Source organism: Stigmatopora argus, chromosome 5, assembly GCF_051989625.1.
Source record: "Stigmatopora argus isolate UIUO_Sarg chromosome 5, RoL_Sarg_1.0, whole genome shotgun sequence".
Lineage (NCBI taxonomy): Eukaryota > Metazoa > Chordata > Actinopteri > Syngnathiformes > Syngnathidae > Stigmatopora > Stigmatopora argus.
The window spans coordinates 12,292,961-12,312,997 of NC_135391.1; the positions used below are offsets into that span (position 1 = coordinate 12,292,961).

The 20,037-nt window shown below is 38.6% G+C and overlaps 1 protein-coding gene across 3 annotated transcripts in view; it reads right to left on the bottom strand.

Annotated features, from left to right (window-relative positions):
• The window catches only part of fbxl17 (F-box and leucine-rich repeat protein 17), a 168,709-nt gene that overhangs the window by 103,576 nt on the left and 45,096 nt on the right, over window positions 1–20,037 (bottom strand). For all 3 annotated transcript variants that reach the window (XM_077601249.1, XM_077601248.1, XM_077601247.1), the window contains 2 exons: window positions 12,875–12,982; window positions 1,401–1,531 (listed from right to left, as the gene is read on the bottom strand). In XM_077601249.1, coding sequence (XP_077457375.1) covers window positions 1,401–1,531; window positions 12,875–12,982 — 239 coding nt within the window. The remainder of the gene's footprint in view (window positions 1–1,400; window positions 1,532–12,874; window positions 12,983–20,037) is intronic.

A 20,037-nucleotide genomic window follows, 5' to 3' on the forward strand; every position in this document is an offset into this window, starting at 1 on the left:
GCACAAAACCAATTATAATTCCAATATTCCCACAGGTGACCCAAAGAACTAATGTCAGATGTACACACGTTTTGAGCCCATGAGCTAGTGTAGTGCATATCATAATGACATCGATGTGGCACACCAAGTGTATGCATGTCTACGAGCAATTCCCTGGCGCTTTTGCCACACTCAGTGTATTGTTGATTGAAAGGGGGTAGGTATGTGGGGTGATGTTTTCCTCACATTCCCATCACATCTGTTGCAGAGTCAATGCAATAATGATTACACACATATGCAAGCAAATGCTTGCACACACATGTACACACGCACGGCATGTAAAAATTCAATATTGTGAGAACTGGGAGCACAGTGTGCAGAGGAGCAACAACCGTAGCTTTAAATCGATAGATTAAATTGAAACATATGAATAAAACAGAGGGTGATAAATAAAAGAGGAGATGGTTTTACTCCTATTGCTACAATACTGTGCAGCCCCCTATTTCCCAAAGCAGATGGTGGGAGCAGCAAGAGGGATGACCAGAGGGACAAAGAAACACAAAAGACGTGCTTCATGTATTATTATTTTTATCAAGGTTTTCAGATGAACTCTTCTTGTTTTTGTCTATTAGCTGTGTGTTACTTTCCTTTGGAAGTGCATGTTCAAACGGTTGGTCGGCCTAATGAAACTGAAAACAATGCCAAGTCTAAGGCTGTATGAAATTATTAAGTGCTAGTATAAAATGTATAAAATACTACAAAAATCCAACAGTATCTGAACAAATTGGCAATTTTATATACTGTCGAGATGCCAAAGATATGATTAAAATATTTAATTATTGGCTCAGGGATTTTCAAAAGACAACTAATTATGAAACTGGCGACACATTATTTGTCAATCAAGCTAACTAATGAGTAATCACAGGGGTGGGGGGAGAATATTAAAAAAAACTTGGGATCTATTTAAATCCTTTAATTGGATTTATTAAGTCAGTGTTATTTGTTTTTCTCCCCCTGTCAAATCACAATGTGTCACATTGTTTAAACATTGAAAGACTACAATGCATTATTTTAGTTTTGGTTGGTGATGTTTGACATGGTTTGATTTCATTTAGTTTGCCATTGCATGGCATTGTATAGTGTTATTTTGATTTTTCTGGCAAGTTGTGCTGGGGAATGCTGGTACATCATGACATGGTATGTGTCTTTTAACATGATATTCCATGGGGGGGTGCATCATGGACTGGTGTGATCTATTGATGTTATCGTTATTTTCCAGGGAAAAAAATATTTTCCATGCTTGCTGTGTGAGCATTATCAGTGGTAATCGAGTGCCTACATTGACATGAGCCAAAATAGCCAACATTTGTGTAACACGGAGTCACTAAAAATAAATATATAAATTAAAAAAAATGACATACCTGTCATTGATACTCCAGTTAAGGCAGAGGTTGAGGGAGCTGAGATTGCGACACTTTCTCACCACCTCCATCACCGTCTCATTGTTCAGCTCTGAGATATGCCGCAAGTCCAAGACGGTCAGGTGGCGAAGCTGAAAACACCGTGAGGTAGTTTTAATAACCATGTTTAGCAGTAAAATGTCAAATGCTGAGGCTCACTGTGTGAAACAACAAAGTTGCAAAACTCGTAGAGACAAACAGATGCACACACAATTTTGCAGCTGAAATATAGTATGAATAAGAATTTCCAAAACACTGTCACAATCAACAATTGTTTTTTTTCTTAAATTATTTGTTCTAGCATCGCCACAACCTCTGTCAACATAAAGCATATGGACAGTGCTGGGATACTGTATTTGGATATTTTGAAAGTTAAGTTTTGTTAAATCAAGTCAAGCTAATGTAAATTTCAGTGCCTTGGCTGTCTGTGTGTCCACTATGACTAGCTGGCATCCAATTTTATGGTATAGTCCACCCTTTGCCCAAAGTCAACTGGGATATGCTCTATCTCCCCACAACTCTGACCAGGATAGGTGGTATTGAAAATGAATGAAAGAATGAATGAATATTGTAGTTCTTTTAAAGTAGCTATCCTTTGCTCTGTTTACTTTTTTGCGTAGTCCCGTGAAATTGTTTGCACTTCACAGAAAAGCCTAGTCCAGGTTTAATTACTGCAGTACTACAATTTCCCACTTTACTTTATCAATGCGGTTGATGGGATCATCATATTTGTGTTGCATTGAGTATGGCGTAACCAAACTGTTGGCCTGTAATGTCATGTATTGTACAGCCTATAAAAGAAAAAAACTTGTAACACATTTAACTTGTCGCATGTTTAAGGATGGAGGCACCAGGGGGGTATACGATAACTGAGGAGTTATATTACAGGCGGGGTGCTAAATGTCATGGCGGGGGCTAAAAAGAAAACAAGCTCACATTGGGTGTTAAGCTCACTGTGCACTCCTGCAGGCTCCATAGCTTTGATATATAAAGCTGTGGCCTAAATGCGCATCCAGGGGCAGGAGATGATTATGTGAAAACAGTACAGAGGAAAAAGCGTCATTTGGCCGCTAACAAACATAAAAATGATATCAGCAGATGAAATGTTTTAAAGGTCTTCTTCAGCATTAAAAAAACACAGTATTCTTCCCCATGCTTTAGTGATAACATGGGGATGCCAGTAAGTAGTATATGCTGAACAACCATGTGGTAAATAAACAGCCTCTGTGTGTGTGCAGAAAGGGGTGACAAACAAGGTCAAGTGAGTGAGTTGCTGGTATTTGATGGATGCTTTGGTTTTTCAAAAATGCAAATGAAGTTGGTGACCACAAGCATGAGCCCGTGCTCCTGCAAACAAGGGTTTTTTTGTGTTTTTCCCCCACATGGTGCAGTGGCCAGTACTGAATCAAGTGGCTGAATTATTCATGCACAATACGCATATCCTTGTATGGGTGTGTAGGTGTTTGTGTTTGGTGTCATTATAACCAATTAGATTTACTATGTTACCGTTACATATGCTCAAACTCAGACAGTTTCATTATCAAGATTTAACTTGAAGGAAATCCCGCTGAGGACCTAAGTCATAATTGTTCACCAAATTCAAAACTGCTTATGTCGGCTAAACTGTGCTTTTACTCCACCCAATGGAGTGTGTTTCATTGATGTGGCTAGCCAATTGGAAATGGGGCCAAGCACAGTCAGATTCGATTGGCCCTCAGTGTAGCTAGGTGGTTAAAAAGGAGAAAAAAAACGGTATGTGTTGGTGAAAGGGAGGAGGCAGCTAAGACTGGAACTTTCTTTATCTCGGCAAGTCAATATATGAAAAAAGAACAACCTTTCAGTGATTACTCAAACCTACATAATGTGACAGGACCCAAAGCCGGCGTTTGTTTTCCCATAGATGACAGATTACATTAATTTGACTCGAAACATTTTAATGGCTCCAATCGTATTTAATCACTTCCACTAGTGAAATTGTTCATTTTGTGCATGCGTGTGTTAGAGAAATGTGCACGAAGAAAAAGAAAAATAAATAAAAATCGTGTGGACGGCGGTGAAGGAAAACAAAGCTGAGGATTTAGGTAGAAAGATCAACACAAAAAAGGTGGATAGGAGTGGGGGCTTTACTGTGGGTTCAGTGGGTTTTTTTCCTGCCGCCAGTGACCGTGCAGTCTTCGTCACGTCTCCCCCCGAGTTGGCAGCTATACCTGGATAATTATTCATGTCGTTCATAAAAACACAGAAACCTGCAAAATCCAGCTGCTTTGAGGCCAGCTTGGTGTCCCCACCCATGAATATACACAGACTGGTGTGCAAATTAATGCACACATTGATTTTTATGAATATTCCAACTTCTGGGAGTAAATGCACGCTCAAATGCACAAATACATTGGAGGTTCAGGCACTAGTATGAACTAAGACTGCTCAGATGAATCAACCCTTTTCTACAAAAAATTAATAGAATCTGCAATCAGTAAATTAATGACTAATACTCATATTTCTTAAAGGCATGATTTTAATTTAAATTTAGATTGGAAAGAGCAGGGGGAAACTTATCATGCAAAGTCCAATGTGGGCAAATGCAGTATTAAATTGGAAATAAAGCATGCACAAATTCAACGTTGTTCTTAACCAAAACGTGTAATCAATTCACATGCGGCGATGGTTGAGTAAATGTCTTGTACATTCTACAATTGGTGTGGGAGCACATTACTGTATGAATTTAATATTTGTCTAATGTGGGCCACTGACCAAAGGGGGTGATCCTCCTAGCTTGGCTTAAAGTACAGTCTCTCTCAGACAGGAAGAACAAGATTCTGAGATCAAATGAAGCGCTTTGTTTGAATTCAAGAAAAATAATACTATACTTTTGAAAGTAGACTCTACCTTGGCTCGGAGAGCTGAGGCTTAATATTAGAGGTGGGTGATTTGACAGATTGTATTAAGAGTGTTTAAAAGTGAAAAGCCGTCAATGATCACCAACGCTTTGTTACTATAACAGTTTGTGTTTTTTTTTCCTTTCATTTACTCAACCTCAAACTTCATGCAATGCCGAGCAGAAAACCAGGGTATGCTGAATCTATTGCAGAGGATATGATGTCATAACCACACAGCTACAGGAGTTTAAGACTTGTGCTGTCCATAATTGAACTTGCAAGAGATTTTTGGACAAAAAATATACAAGGAAAGTATAAGCACAGTAGTGAAATAGTTCGGTTATTTCTAAATGATTCATTTGGAATGTGCTTGAGCCAATCAGAGCATTTTGTACATTTTTTTATTTATTTTCATCCAAGCTTGTCATTCTAGTCTTTCGTTTACCTGACAGCAAGGGTTTCAGGGTAAAAAAAATAACAAAGGCAGAGTGAACCACAATTATATTAGCATTTATAATATAGCAAAGGTATAAATTAAAATCTTGCATTAACAATTCCCCTATAATTAGTCTAATTCGTCGCATTGTCGCTGACGGGAAAACGAAAAAAAACCTTTTTTTTTAAATACAGTGCTATGTTGTTGTTGTTTTTTAAGAAAGTGAAATATATGCATTCAAAAAAATGGCAGTTAAGTAGAAAGTTAACTGTTGGAAACACAACCTATTTTAAGTTACAAAGTTTCAGCCAGTCACTTTACCATTCAAAGTTCTGAAGAGAAAGTCAAAGTCACAACAAGTGTGTTTGTGTATAGTAGTGCTGCACTGCCGTTGTTACACATTCTGCTCAGATGTCCTCTCGTATTGCAGATGGTGTCAGAGAGGACACAATGGGGGTCAAGAGGGTGACATGAGGGTAGCCTTGTCACTAGATGAATACAAGTGCATCTCATGCATGGATACTTATAACAGTTTCTAACCGATGTTGGCTTCTTGAAGCCTTCAGTCAGGCAGAATCGAGTTGAGACAAAACCATCTTCCCTCTAAACATATTGCCCCAGAAAAGATGTTTCTTAATTATTATTATGCCTATGCCCAGATACACACGTAAATGAGTTCATAATAGAAAAGTATTAATATGTTGGGCATCATACAAAGTATGTGTCCCATAGCAGAGGTATTTAAATTGTATCCAAAATTCCCACAACTGAAAACATGTTGGTCTTTTGAGACCGCAAACTACTTAAGATTGTTTCAAAAGCACACCTGGTTGCTGCATACAGCCAAATACGGTGATGGCTTAAGATATGAATGAACAAACCTGGGAATTTGGGGTGGATTTTTTTTATCTGACTTGCAAAATAATTACAAACAATAAAAAAATTGAGATTCAAGGCTTGCATATTGGCAGTGAACTCAACCCCAATATCAATAAGCAGGAGTTTGGCATATAGTCAAGTCTTCAAAAAGAGAATTCAAAGTCTCTTTTTTTCCCAGTTGAGGTTTACTGTCCAACTAAACATGAAACAAAGAAAATCAAACATATATAAATAAATAAAAATACCTTCACGTTGCAGTCAGGTTACGGTTAAAATAGGTATGTATACATTTTTGCACCTTGGCACAAGTGAACACACCGATGGTTGCTACCCGTCACAGTCAGCAAAGTAAGAAATGTTCTATTATTTGTCTCTTTGTCCCTGATATGTGAACAAAGACGGATTCAAAGGACAGAAACGTCTAAAGGAAGGTATGGTGTAATATTTTACATGATTCAATGAAAATGTAAAAGAAAATAGGAAAGAAAAAATTGAGCCCACTGGTCAACTGACAATTCTATTGTCTAGCCATAAATGTGTGAATGAACGTGTGTGCGTATGTCTGTGCACGTGTGTATATTTGTGTTTGTTCTTTATCTGTCAAGCTCCCATCTACTGTCTATCACTTATTTCCTTTGCCACACTCCTTTTTTCTCCCTTTCAGCCACTAATCCCGCATGTGCTGGTGTTGATAACAAACTCAGTTGTGAGGAAAGGCTCGAGGATGAGATAGCAAGAGCTGGTTTGTGTGCGCGTCGGCGGAGATTTGCACGTGAGCACGCACACACAAACACACAGGCGCAGACAACAAAGAATGCTGGTTGACAGCCAGGCAGTACAGTGGCATTCGCTTGGCCAATAGCCAGACAAGATGTAAGATGCCCGCCCAACCACACTGTAGGTCAAGAACCCGTTATGCGTCCCTCCGCCAGTGGATTAAAACGTTTGACAGCTAAATGAATTATTCTTCAATTACTCTCACAACACTCAAACAAGCACGCACGAGGACACACACATCATCCCAAGGCTTTTCTTTGCTCATTATATTTATAAATCCCCCAATCTCCTTCTTACAGCAGCAGAGAAAATTATTTCCATTTTCAGTGACCTCCCTCGAACTCTATAACCTTTCTTCCACCAAAGCCCCTCGTCCTCCTCAAAAACCCCCTCATTTATTCCGTATTCTACCCGTGGGACACAACGGTCATACACAAATATGCACACACTCACCCAACCCCGCAAACCCCTTCATCTAGCAAAAGATACAGACACATACTATTTAGCTCATTAGCTTGTTTCCATGGAATGGTTATCAGAACGACACAGAGTGCTGTGGTGGTGCATTTCCAGTATGCCAAACAGGAGGGGGGTTCAAGATAAGAAGTCAGCAGACTACGGTAGACTAAGCCAGACATCTATCATTCCATATTAGCAATTAGAGGTAAGATTGAGCTGAAAAAAATCTGACCCGGCCCGCGGGTCTGAAAACCAACCCGGACCAAAGCCAAGGAATTAACTTGATTTGCAGGCCTGAGCCCAAAGCAAACCCGAAATTTCATATTTTTTTTGTGAAGACTTGGGACTCCCGACCAGAGTCAAGAGGAGGAGAGGCGATTTATGCGTTGAGGTGCCAGTCTTTCTCATACGAGAGCAAAGCGCTACATTGACTACATTCAGCGAAGTCAATGCAAGTTTCTCTAGCATATTCAACAATCAATTTGAAGCCTTTTCCAAAACGCACTTTTACCGGTACCGGTGCATGTTTCTCTTTTCAGTTCTCCTGTCTTTAGTTTATCCTTAACTTCTCTGCGCCTTTGCCTCCAAATGCAAATACATTACAGTGCCTTCTCTGTTTTATCCAAAATTCCAAATTATTTATATTATAACAAGTATTCCTTAGTTTAGTATCCACACATCATTTTAGTATACATTTTTAAAAACATGTATTTATTATTTTTAGAAAAAAACTCAGTGAGAGAGACCACACATCGTTTAGTGTACTATTTTTTTCAGCGAGGGAGAAGCCCGGCCCGACCCAAATCCCCAAAAAACATGACGTAGAAGATTTTTTGTATTTTTTTCAGTTCAGGATATTAGATCCATGGAACGCTCAGTCAATTGTTGACATTAACATATAGCGCAAACAAACTGAACAAATAAATGTGACATATCTAAAAACATATGGGTATATAGTGATTCAACATGGTTTGGCGTCAATTGATGGCCATCCATTCATGGCTTACTCCAGCTGTTTTTTTGTTTTGTTTGACTTTGTTTGGACCCATGCACATTGACAAGTGAGTGCCATAATTACAGATGCATCGAGGTTCTTATCTCTTTAGTTTGCTGCTTAAAGTGGGCAAAAAGTGAAGATCGATCGGTGAAAAGTGAATATTGCAGGGAGCTTGTCATTTCTGCTGTGATATATGCAGCCAAGACTCACTTGCAGGAAGATGTAATGCATGCTCTTCCACTCTTAAGTGTGATTAGCTGTGCTGAACCAACACATCAGACATGGTGTCTCTAGTACCAGGGTGGGCAAATCGATCCTCAAGGGCCACCTATGGTTGCAGATGTTTGTTCCAATCGATCCAACATAAAAACTTTAACCGATGAGGTTTATGCCGAAACAAAAAGAACCTGAATGCAATCCACTGATTGCACTTGTAGGACAGCACAATGGTATATAGGTGTGCTCTTCATGGTTTGGAACGAAAAGCCGCAACCACTGCAGCCCTTCGTGGAATAGTTGGCCCACCCCTCCTCTAGTAGCAAGAGAAGGGCGTGCTCCATAGACATTTGCCTGCACTAATACTATTTCCGGTTTGGTTATTGTGCTATAAATTCAGAATCAGACTAAATGAATCAAACACCGGCTTTCAGAAGAACCATTTTTTAAACTTGCCATATAACCTATTTGAAATAGTTATAAAAGTCCCAAGATAGAATACTGAAGTGCCAACTTTAACCGCTTATTTTATGCCCTTGTTTTTGTATAGAACAGAGCCTTAGTTAATGAATCATGGCTGTAACAAGCAAGGGAAAGAGACTAATTTGGAAAAGTACACAGTGCAAAATAACTGTATAGTACATTTTATAATGATTGATATTATATCCTTGGGGCATCTTAGAGGTTTTTGATAATCATTAATAATGGTTGTTCTAAAAGTTAATTAGCCCCCTTGTCGCACCTTACTGTTATTTACGGTTAGGAACACACAAGGACAGTAAAATATGACGTCTCTCGACTTCTGAGATATGTCTCAAATGTTCCAAATTTCTGTGGGTCAACAAAACCAAAAAGGCAACACGGCCCCCAATTAAGAACAAAAAATCCCAGTTGTGCACATCAGAGGGATGACAAAAACCTATTGCAGACTCCAAATATAAGTTGTTTTATCACTGATGTATTTCTGTACAGGCTTGTCATTTGTTAGGTCTCGGGGCGGGTCTTCGTCGAACAGACATTAGGACTTTCTCACAGGGGAAAATATGTGAGAGGCCCATATTGTCTCAAAACAGTGATAGCTTGATTTATGAGAAAGGGCATTGTGGGAACCCACGACAGCCAGCAAAGAACCCAGCTAAGAGCGACGGAAGAAAAGTTGGCCACCGCCTTGAGTAAGTCTCTTAAAATTGACTCAACGATAAAGTCGACCTTGGACTAAATCACCATCAGAAGAAAAGAAAGCGGCGCTTGACTGAGAGACATAGAGGTGTATGTGTGGGTCTCAAACAGATTACATATGAATAAGGTAAGCAATGTTGCGTATGACGCTCAGAAAACGAATGGTCATAGAAAGAAGGTGATTCGAGCACTCATGAGGTTTGTTATTAAACACACCATAACTAAAATTGACTATTTACATGATTCTTACAATAGGGTACACGATGAAAATGGCCTTTGTAATTGCTCATAATAAACTGCTACAAGTAGAGGGTTAAGACTCAAGAATTATGGGCACGCACAATTCTTTGGCAACCAAATGAACAAGTCATATCAATGGAAATACTTGCAAATACTTTACATTTACTTACCAATGCTCATTCTTCTACTACTACTATTGCTGGTATATTTTGGTCAATCTGCACAAAGCCTTTTTTATTTTTTTTAAACAAAGGTCTGATGAGTGAACATGCAAGTCAATCAGATTAGTCTTTTTAATATCCATGAAAACAATACAGCCAATCATATTTTTTTAATCCAAACAGAAACAAGTTTTGCACAAGTAAATTTGCCAATGCCTACAGGATACTGGTCTTGTAATCTATTAAACCAAACTAGAGAATAGCTTGTTGATTGTTTTTCTAAGCATCCATTTGTGTTATACGTATATAACATTGGCATCTATTGTTTATGTCTTCCCGTCACTAACAAAAAGTAGCTTAGCATGCAGAAAGAGTATCAAATATTGAGTTTTGTTGCACATCACAAAGGAGCTGCAGAGCCCATATGGAATTTAACACTGTAAAAGCATTGAAGGATCATTCATATAAACTTTTTATAGTTAGTAAGAACACCCTCTGCATTGGCACCACAGAAAACCTACTTCAAGAACCGGATCATTTCATTAGGAAAATATACTGTTTTCAATTGATTTCCTCAAACCCTCATTTGTGAGAAGTCCATTGAAAAACAGAATATCAATCATAAACAAGGGGGCCATACAGGAGAACTTCATTAAAAAAAATTCAAAGATAATCATAATGGATTTTGATCAGTCCTATTTCCCACAAACAGGGTGCTAAGTAAGAGGGTGGGCAGCTTATCAAACAGATAAAATGCAATTGAGAAGGAAAATAAGCAGGAGGGAGTGTAATAATTGAACTACAAAAAAGTGATCCAGCCTTGAAGTCGCGCGCAGTGTCCACGGAGTAATCAGAAATGCAACGATTCCAAATGCAGGAATGTTATTGTCAATCGAAAATTGTTGGGACCAAGGGAATGAATGAGGAGAAATCACCTAATAAAGCAATTATAATAAAAGGATTACTGAGGTAGGCAGTAAAACTAGCAAATAAGTTAAAAAAAGAAAAAGTTGAACCACAGAAATGGTTAATACACAAAATGGCTGTTATAAGCAAATATTTGGCTTAAAGCATTATAATATTGTCATATAAATGACTCATGTCAAAGTTTTTGCTCGAAGACTATATACTGTATTTTTAATTCATTTACAACACTGCTTATCCTGGTCAGTTGACTTCGGGCGAGAGGCAGACTACACGCTAAACTGGTGGCCCGTCAATTGTAGGGCATACACAGAGACGGAGAACCGTTTACACTCAGTGACAATTCAAAAGGCAGAAATGTGTTAAATTCTTTCTGAGATGCATCTCTTTAATCAATGTAATGTGTGGTTCTGTGGAGGCCAGTATTTTCTCCTGACGGGCTTTCAGTGAGTCAATGTCTGTTTTCTGGGCATCATATTAGAAACACTAGCTCATCTTCTGCATATTGTGTTTTGGAGTGTCTGCCAATGACCAGGTTCATTCAAGTGCAAACTTTCCAGTAGAAATTGATGAAGAACTGTAATCTATGTTGTGTATGCTTTGTTTGAACAGGTCTAACATTGTTCTATCGCACTTGGCAGGAAAAATTGGAGGCATTTATTCAACCGGCATGTGCTTCACTTGTAAGTCTCCTTGGCTTTACAATGAAGTTGGCCGTGTTCAGGGTTTTCTGAAAGAAAAATTGCTGTGGCACTCTAGATTTTCCCTCTTAGCATTTCTCTGGTAAAAAAAAATAATGTAGAGAGTTAATGGCTCTGTTTAGGAGTCAGTTTCCTCCGACTGTGGTAGGTACACAATGTTTCTTAAAAGCGTCTTCTACCTACATGGTTAAGTAATGAGTTTAAATAGCAGAAGCCCCACCTGGATATCTTGATGAAACTACGAATGTGATAAAATGTCCATTAGTTGAGGGCGTTAAAAAAAACAATTACACAAAAAAGATAGGTAAAAAATGCACAACTAAAAAGATCTAAATATCAGGATTATGCATACCACTCTTTCACGGGGTACAAATGGTGATAAATAATAATGAAGTGAGCCAGATTGATCGTGCACACGTCCACCTCTGTGTGTGTTTGTGCTGTTGTGACTGAATGCCTTCATTAAAGTCTGTCTACATCGCCATGGCCAATGTCAGCAGAGGGCACTGAGATGACGTGGGGAACAATAAGTGCAAATTAATCTGCTGTTTAATCTAATAATGTAGGGTGGAATCGGCTGTCTCAGTTCTATTAACACAACAGTAATTGCATTTGAGAGGCAATGGCCACACAAGTCCCATGTGGGTATATTCATACTCAAATGTGCTCTAAAGTTCATCAGAAATAAATCGAATTGTATTACAAGGGGAAAAATTATAGATATACAATACACATTGGTGCATAAGCCCAGTCATGCATTCTAGATGAATGTTACGACAAAAGAGAAGAGCACAGCATACTGAAGGCTGTCTGAAGAATCATGTGCGTCCATTTTTTATTTGGTGCTAAGCATCTTTTAACCAAAGAACCCTGACTCATTAGCATGCTAATACAGAAACAGCAGGGTGTAGTTAGACAAGTGGCATATTATTTGGATTCATCTCATTAGGCTTTCATGAGATTTTAAAGGGAACACTAACTATAAAATGGAGTCAGAGATAAAAGACAGATATAGATTTTGCGATCCCTTTGAAAAAGAATAATTTAACTCCCCTTTGGAGACAAACCAAGACACGCAGGAGCGAGAGTTAAAACCACCTTGGCACCAGGGGCCAAAATCTACGGACATAAGCAGTTTGTTTCAAGTCCTTCATGTCATTAATGCAGGGGGAACAATTCACTGAAATTCGCATAATTTATTGCTTTAATGACTTTGAAAAAAGCAATTGAAATCTTACGCATAGGAAACAAAACAATACAAGAAGCTAAATCATTCAAAAGTCGATATTGCTTAAACAAAATATAAACAAGAAAAGTTATGTTACTTCTGTTTGGTGAAATGAACTGTCCCACTGATGAAAACACTGCAACATCCCGATTACAACTCTATTTTGCCATAAAATTAAGACCTTCATATATAATTAAGTAGGCCTAGGCGAGATAACAAAATTGTTATCACCAGCTCACGCTGGCACGGTGAGAAATGTAAACTCAACACAAGAAGGCTGGAACAACCAGTCCAAAAACTGATATTTCGGAGAGGGATAGCCCTCAATAGTCAAGATGAAACAAATCTTATATGATACTTACAGTGGTGAGATGGATGACTCCTTGAGATGTCACAGGGCATCCCATGAAACCAACAAACTGCAGCTCTGGACAATACTCTGCAACTGCTCGCACTGACTGGTCAGTTACCTGAATAAGAAAAGAGGAGTGGATATTGAGTCAAATTATAAGTTAGTTGTTTGTCTTGGACTTACAAAGCAGTGAAACACAAGTAAGCATTTCAGCAGGGGGATTACAATAATCGTGTTAACAAGTATTGTTCAGAATTCCTACAAGCAAGTGGGTGCGGACAGCTGTTGTCAAATTCTTGACTAAATGTCAGCTCCATCTGCGATGCAGTCTGGTTTGTTTAGGTCTTGATGAACAGCTGAAGTAAAGAAACCACAGCACGACAAAAGACGAAAAAAGGGAGGATGAAGAATGAGGTAATAGGTAGGAACAATGGGACATTTCTGCCAAGCAGTATCGATTTATGATGGATGGACCACTCCCCTATATTCACATGCACGCTCAGAATGGATCGGCAGAGATCAATGGGGAAACAGAACTTTGCCACCACCTTCCATCGAGGTCATCAATACAGTTATTGATACTGTAACAGCTTTCACTCTCAGAATAACTCAAGAAAGATGTGGGAGATTGTCCTCTTTGTGCATCTCAGTCTTCTCATCAATCATTCCAAGCAAATAAGATGAGAGGAAATGAGGAAGCATCGACTCCATACTTGATTAATGGAGGAATGAACATCAGAGGATTGCAGATACGGAGAAAAATCATTTTTCATCACTTCTATGTAAAATTGCAACATTTTTTGGGGTGGGAGGGTGAAACTTCCATACAACATTATATAAAATGAAATTGTTGCTGTCTAAGTGATTCAGTGACAAACACGGGCCTGTTGTGACATTGCATTTATGCCAAGGATGCCTCTCCTTCCTCTGCTGAGTGATACAGCCTCTCTAACCAAAGTTGCCACGTGAAGAGTGTGGGGAGTGTGACAAACAAATGCAATCATTATTTGAGGAGGTGTCAAGAAGAGAAGAGGGGGGAAAAGCATGAACAAGGGATTCTAGCTCAAAACAAAACAAAAATCATGATGTAAACATGAAATCATTCATTTGGGTCAGATGTTCTCAGAGTGTGGTACGAATATTTAAATGGTATGCAAAAGACTGAGTGAACTAAATGTTCAGATGAGTAATTACAAAGGACTCACATTAAATATTTTATAACTACTGCTTTTCAAACACGACTTCTACACAACTTCGAATTGTGCTGGGGACTTTAAACTCATTTAACACAATCCTTAAGTACATTACTCTTTTTCCCAAAAGCTGTGTTGATGTACACTTATTTTAATGAATAAAACCCCTATTTTTGTATCCAAAATTATTTTGGCCTACTGCACGGACATATTTTAATATTGGTTATGATGGTGTTACTTTATAAAATTTGTGTATGTTCTATGGTCTGTCTCCAATCTAAAAATAAATTGAAACTATCTACCAAGGTGGACAAAGTTGGCCTGGATCATCAATGTCAGGAACATTTAGGCTCAAGGATGTCACAAGAAGAAAGACAAGAGTCAATTTATCTTAGGCCAAGTCACATGCTGCATGGCTTATCTGGGAAAAACACCTCTCTGAACACCACTGAAGCTTAAAGAAGTGCTTCTCACGCTTAATAGTGAAGGGCCAATGTGGTTGAAAAGTGTTTAAATGTCTCATAATGGAATGTGACCGCGAAGGTCTAGTGGACGATATGAAGCAATGAAATGGCACACTACCAATTACATTATGTCTAAAAGAATTGCTTCATGCTCTCTACTACACAAAACCAAACCTCTGTCTGCATGTACTACTTTGATTACTAAAATTGACTTCAGAGATATTGAAATTTGTGCCAGAGATATTGCATGTTATTTTTTTTAAGTGCAACCATTTTACTAAATTCTAGATACTTACCAATTTAGGATTTTCTGTGTTTGTACAATGGTGCAAATAGAAATTAATCTATTCCAAAGTCAAACTGTCATCAAACATCATAAAACCTATATTATACCATATATTTCCATCCCCGTGTATGCCGTATAACAACTTTTGTACCTGATTTTTTAAGTACTTTTTTGTAAAACCGATCTCGTTTTTCCCATTTCGGCTCAGTCACTGGTACCAGACAAAAACGTCTCAATCGACTGCTAATAGTATTGTCATACTTTAAGCATGATATGCGCACACGCATTACCCTTTCACCCATCCGCCTCTCCACTATAAAAATATAGCGGGTCAGAAAGCCCTCCCCTTTGGAGAAAATTTTAGACTTTTGCGCGCGCCCCATGTGAGTAAATATGTGCTGCGTTGCATTTGTACGTTTTTTCATCGCTTAATAAGGGGAATTGCATTCATTAATAAGGGGAGCAATTGGCCAAGGTTGACAGGTATGTATTACTACTGCTTCAGATAAGTTAACCTCTTAATGAAGCAAGATACTTTTGAGCGCCATCAATAAATGCATAGAGATGTTAACTAAAAACTAAATAATTGTGACTGTGGTAAATAAAATTCACATTTCTTTCATCTCTTTTCTAAATAAATTACAAAGATTAAGCCTATACACAGTGATGGGCATTTTGAACAAAAACTATGGAGCTGAGTGAACCAATTGTCATTAGCAGCACTATTCCATATAAAAAAAAAACAACAACAACATTCAGAGCAGCCCTGTGATGAAAAATGTTGCATCTCAATCAAAGGCAACAGAGTAAAATGTTGTCTTGATGAAAGCACTTTGTTACCAAAGTGCCCTGGTAAAATCTTAGAGCTTTCCAATATTATGCAAATACATGGACACCAACTGCAAGCCTGTGAGTTGCAAATTGAAGTGGGATGATTTTCATCAAAGTTCAGTCCTCTTCCAAGGTAATCATTTCACTATAAACACTCTCATGGGGTTATCCGGCAGAGCCGGGATTTCAGCATTGGATAGGGCACACACTTCTCGACCAATACTTGCTCTCTCTCACACACGCACACGAAAATGAAACATTGCCTTCTTTTACAAGCCTGTGTTGGGCTGTATAGATTTGAAAGACTGGTGATCTTGCAGAAATCTAAATGCATTCTTATCATCTCTGGTAATATCCGCTGCCTGGAGACAAAAGCAACACGGAAAGTCGTTAAGTTTTACTACAGCGAGGGAGTCTCTTTACTGTGCTGATGAGCTGTTGTGCACTAAGTACAGCAGGGCTTGCCCAGTATTGATCAAGGGAGTGTATCTGCAGATGAAAAGCCAAAGCTTTATAAAGGTTCACACACATTCCAGAGCACTTAAAACTCGGTAGACATAACATTCACAGAGAAAAACCAAACTAAGCTTTTAAGTCTGGACAGAACTGTTTTGTTTGGGCTAAACCGGGAGTAAAGGTGTTTGTAAGATGTTAAGAGACGTAAAACCAATGATGGGCAATAGTGTGAGGCAATGGAGTAAAACAATGAATAGTTTTCAATCTTTTGCTATCAACATAGGGAACTTTCGGCTTTTATGTTTATTTGTTTTTCAGCTTTAGCCAGCCTAATCCTGTCTGGATACAGACATGACAGGCAGGACGGTGAGTGTGGTAGAACGGGCCATCCGAGTCGTGCAGAGAAGCACATGAACGCGAAGGCGGTCAGATCTTATTAAAGCCCTGATGGGATGGAGGCGGAGGCGGGGGATGAGAGCTCTGAATCACCCCATTCTAATCAATCAATCTAATTAAGCAAGCTTTATGAACGCCGTGGCAAGCCAAGAAAGGATCTGCCGACACAAAGATTAATAACGATTACGGAATACCCAGCAACACATTCTGTTAACCATCCATCTTCATGCCTGTCTGTCTGCCTTGCATCGGAACTCACTGTGCAGCATTCTCTGAAAAATTAACAAACATTTGTATTTTTACCGATTTTTTTCACTCTCTCATCACTGTGCACTATAGCATCATATATAGTTGAAATTTGCCTTTTTAAAACATGATCGCAGTGAAAAAAAATATACTTTTAACCCCCACTGCCGTATACTGTTGTAGCAAGTCTAAAAGATTATTTTAGTTAATTCATAAACGGATCAAATAACGACTTAGGTGTAATGTAGACAGATACAACTGTAGCAAAATCTTAATTTAAATAGTAGCAGGCATACTAGTAAAAACGTACGAGGCAGAAGCAACAATTGGAAGTTTTACGTATAGCCGACAAAGTAAATCTGCCAAAGAGCCAACAAGAGTAAAGTTGCTTTGATCTAAATTAGTGGGGTTACTGTATGAGTATGTATGTATTTCAATAATCTAGAGATACACGCAGTATAAAAACCTACCAGCAAATATAATGCAAGCATCTAAGTGACCTTGGTAATAAACAGCCTGGTCCCAACCATTTGACACTGGTACGAGTACTCGACTACTCACCATGACTAAACCCTAGTTTTAGCAAAAAACACTACTTGTGTTTTTCAATAATCGAAGTTGTGACTGTGAAAAATGACAGTGTTTGAAAAATGAAACTTCCTGGATCAATAATTTCACTTCTCCCACTGTGCCATGCCAAACACGGTACACGGTTTGGATAGAGAAAGAAATCCATGCAAAATTGCAATACCATTTCACCAAAAAAAAAAAACTATTCTTTTACCCATTCGGCTGAAATTACATCCCCCAGAATGATGCTTTTTCAAAGAAAGTATATGCGTCATCTGCATGTGTCCAACAATCCAATATTACCAAAGCACATGTCAAGCATCCTGTCTTGTTTAAGTGCTGCTATCCGGCTTGATGATGCCATGAGGACTACAATCTGCATGGGTGATTACTTGACTGATTGACCGCCCTCAGTTGTCTGTAGGTGCCACTCTGAACTGGTAATTACCCATCTTTTATTCAATCGCTCTAGCCCTTGATTCCCTCAAGAATAACAAGTAGTTTATAACTATGTAGTTGTGTAAATGTGCCCTTATGAGATGCAGGTGTGCTGACCTCTGGAAGAGCAATGAATTATCATCTTGGGAAGATAAAAAGATGTTGTTCCCAACCAGTTTCCCCAAAAGATCAAAAAATGCAATGGCACTGAATAGAATTCACAGTATAAGGTTTTGTCTTTAAATGCAAACTGGTCGCAGTCAATATAACAGGTTATATAAATATAATTATTCAAAGGGAATGGTTGGGTTACGATGACCCTGGCCTAAGAAATAGAGAATCAGAGAAAGTACAGAACTAAGTCTGGAAAAATTCCACGCTTCCATCACTTCTGCCAAATTGTGCATGGCACAAACAATTTATTGGGACAGTGTTAGAGGCCCAGTGGTTGGGCCACCAAAAACATCTAATGAAAACATCAATCAGTTAATATTTAAGATGATTTTCTCATTCTACCACAAAGTCCATCCGTATTGCTGCCACACAGAGCTACTGCATTCAACAGTGCTACGGAAAGTCCTACGGAAGAACTTGCAATTGAACGCTAACTTTTACGGACACTCGAGCCAAATGATAAACCAAGACGAAAAGAGTTTGCATTTAACATGCTAGTTGGCAAGACATTGAGTTGTCTCGATGTGCTTTGTGCAACGAATGGAGCCTATTTCAAAGTTTATTAAATTAGGTAAAACCCCAAATACAATGAAACAAGTTTGTATAAAATATCTTATCAATTGCAGTTGTAATATATTTTTAAATGGTAAAGACACATTATGGACACGCAGGAAATTATTTACAATTGGCTAAAAGAGGGCAAATTGGTCCTCGACGGCCACAGGTTTTTGTTCCAACTGATACAGCGCAGACAGTTTAATCAGTGTGGTTACTGCAAGAAACAAGAAGAACCTGACTCTACTGATTGCACTTGTGCGACACAAGATTGGTGAAAAGATGTATTCTTGATAGGTTTGAATAAAAACGTGCATCAACTGTGGCTCTTTTGTGGAATAGTCTTTCACAACCCTGGACTAAAGCCACCTTTGTGGACTGGAATAACCACCCTGACACACTTTGGTCGGCACAAAGCAGAACCTCTTAACCCTTCACCATTCCCATGCTAACAGTGCAGAGAAATCTATCAGTGTGGGCCAAAAATTGACTTATCATTTAAGCTTTAATTAGGGATCAGTTTTATGTCCCCAGCTAATGATGACAAATGTGACTTAGAGAAGTCAAGCTAATAAAGTGCCTGGATCTAAGGGACAACTATGGTGTCATTCTCATAGATGACAGACATTACAGGTAGGCTGCTTGTTGGATTGATTTTTTTTTAAGCAGGTGATGTCGCAAATCCTCAACTCTTGTCGACAAAACTGAAAGGTATGGCGAGAGGACAGAAGATGAGCAAAGTTTCATGATCTTGAAGGACAAATCATTTTGTTATTGCCCCTCACAGGGGAACACATTTTGGATTCTCTGTTAAATTTACCAATAGTCAAAGGCAAGGTGATAAATCTAAAGTTATGTCAACGTTGCAAACAGTCACTTAAAACGACAGTCTGTCAATAAATAGTACTATACTATAGAAATACATTTTTTATCCACAGTAGTTCTATTGTTTCGAAGAAAAAGCATTTTAAGTGATTTTAATGACTTTTAGTATTGAAAATTAACCTGGACTCACCACTTTATCCAACCCGAACTGAAATTACATGTTAGCATGCCGTTACACTCCTAGTGAATAATCATCAACAACTAGTTTCTAATAACACCATTATTTACTCCAAGTGTTATTATCATGTTAGTGAAGGAAAAAATGGATTGTTATTGGCAGGATTAGTTTTATACTTATTCTTCCAAGTCTACATAAAGTTTTTTTTTCTTTTTAATTCCACTTTAAGGGGTTTCACTGAATCCCTTACCAGTCAGTTGTTAAAGTATAGTTTCAGTATCCGAGGCTATTCTTGTCCAAGCTTTTAAACAGCAGAAGCACATCCCTCATTCCTTCCACCTTTCCAGTGTTGAGCTAAGCCAAAAAGACCAGGGGCTTCCCTGAGGGGACTGGCCTCCTCTGCCCTGATGGCCTCCAGGCATGTAGCTTCTGCCTGCTCGGGATTCGTGATTAGAGCTTGAGGAACGTTATGGGGACAGGTGACACCTTAAATACTTATGAGGCACATACACCTCAGCATTCACTGAGTTCTGTAATGCAGATGATGACCAGGTAGGTGAC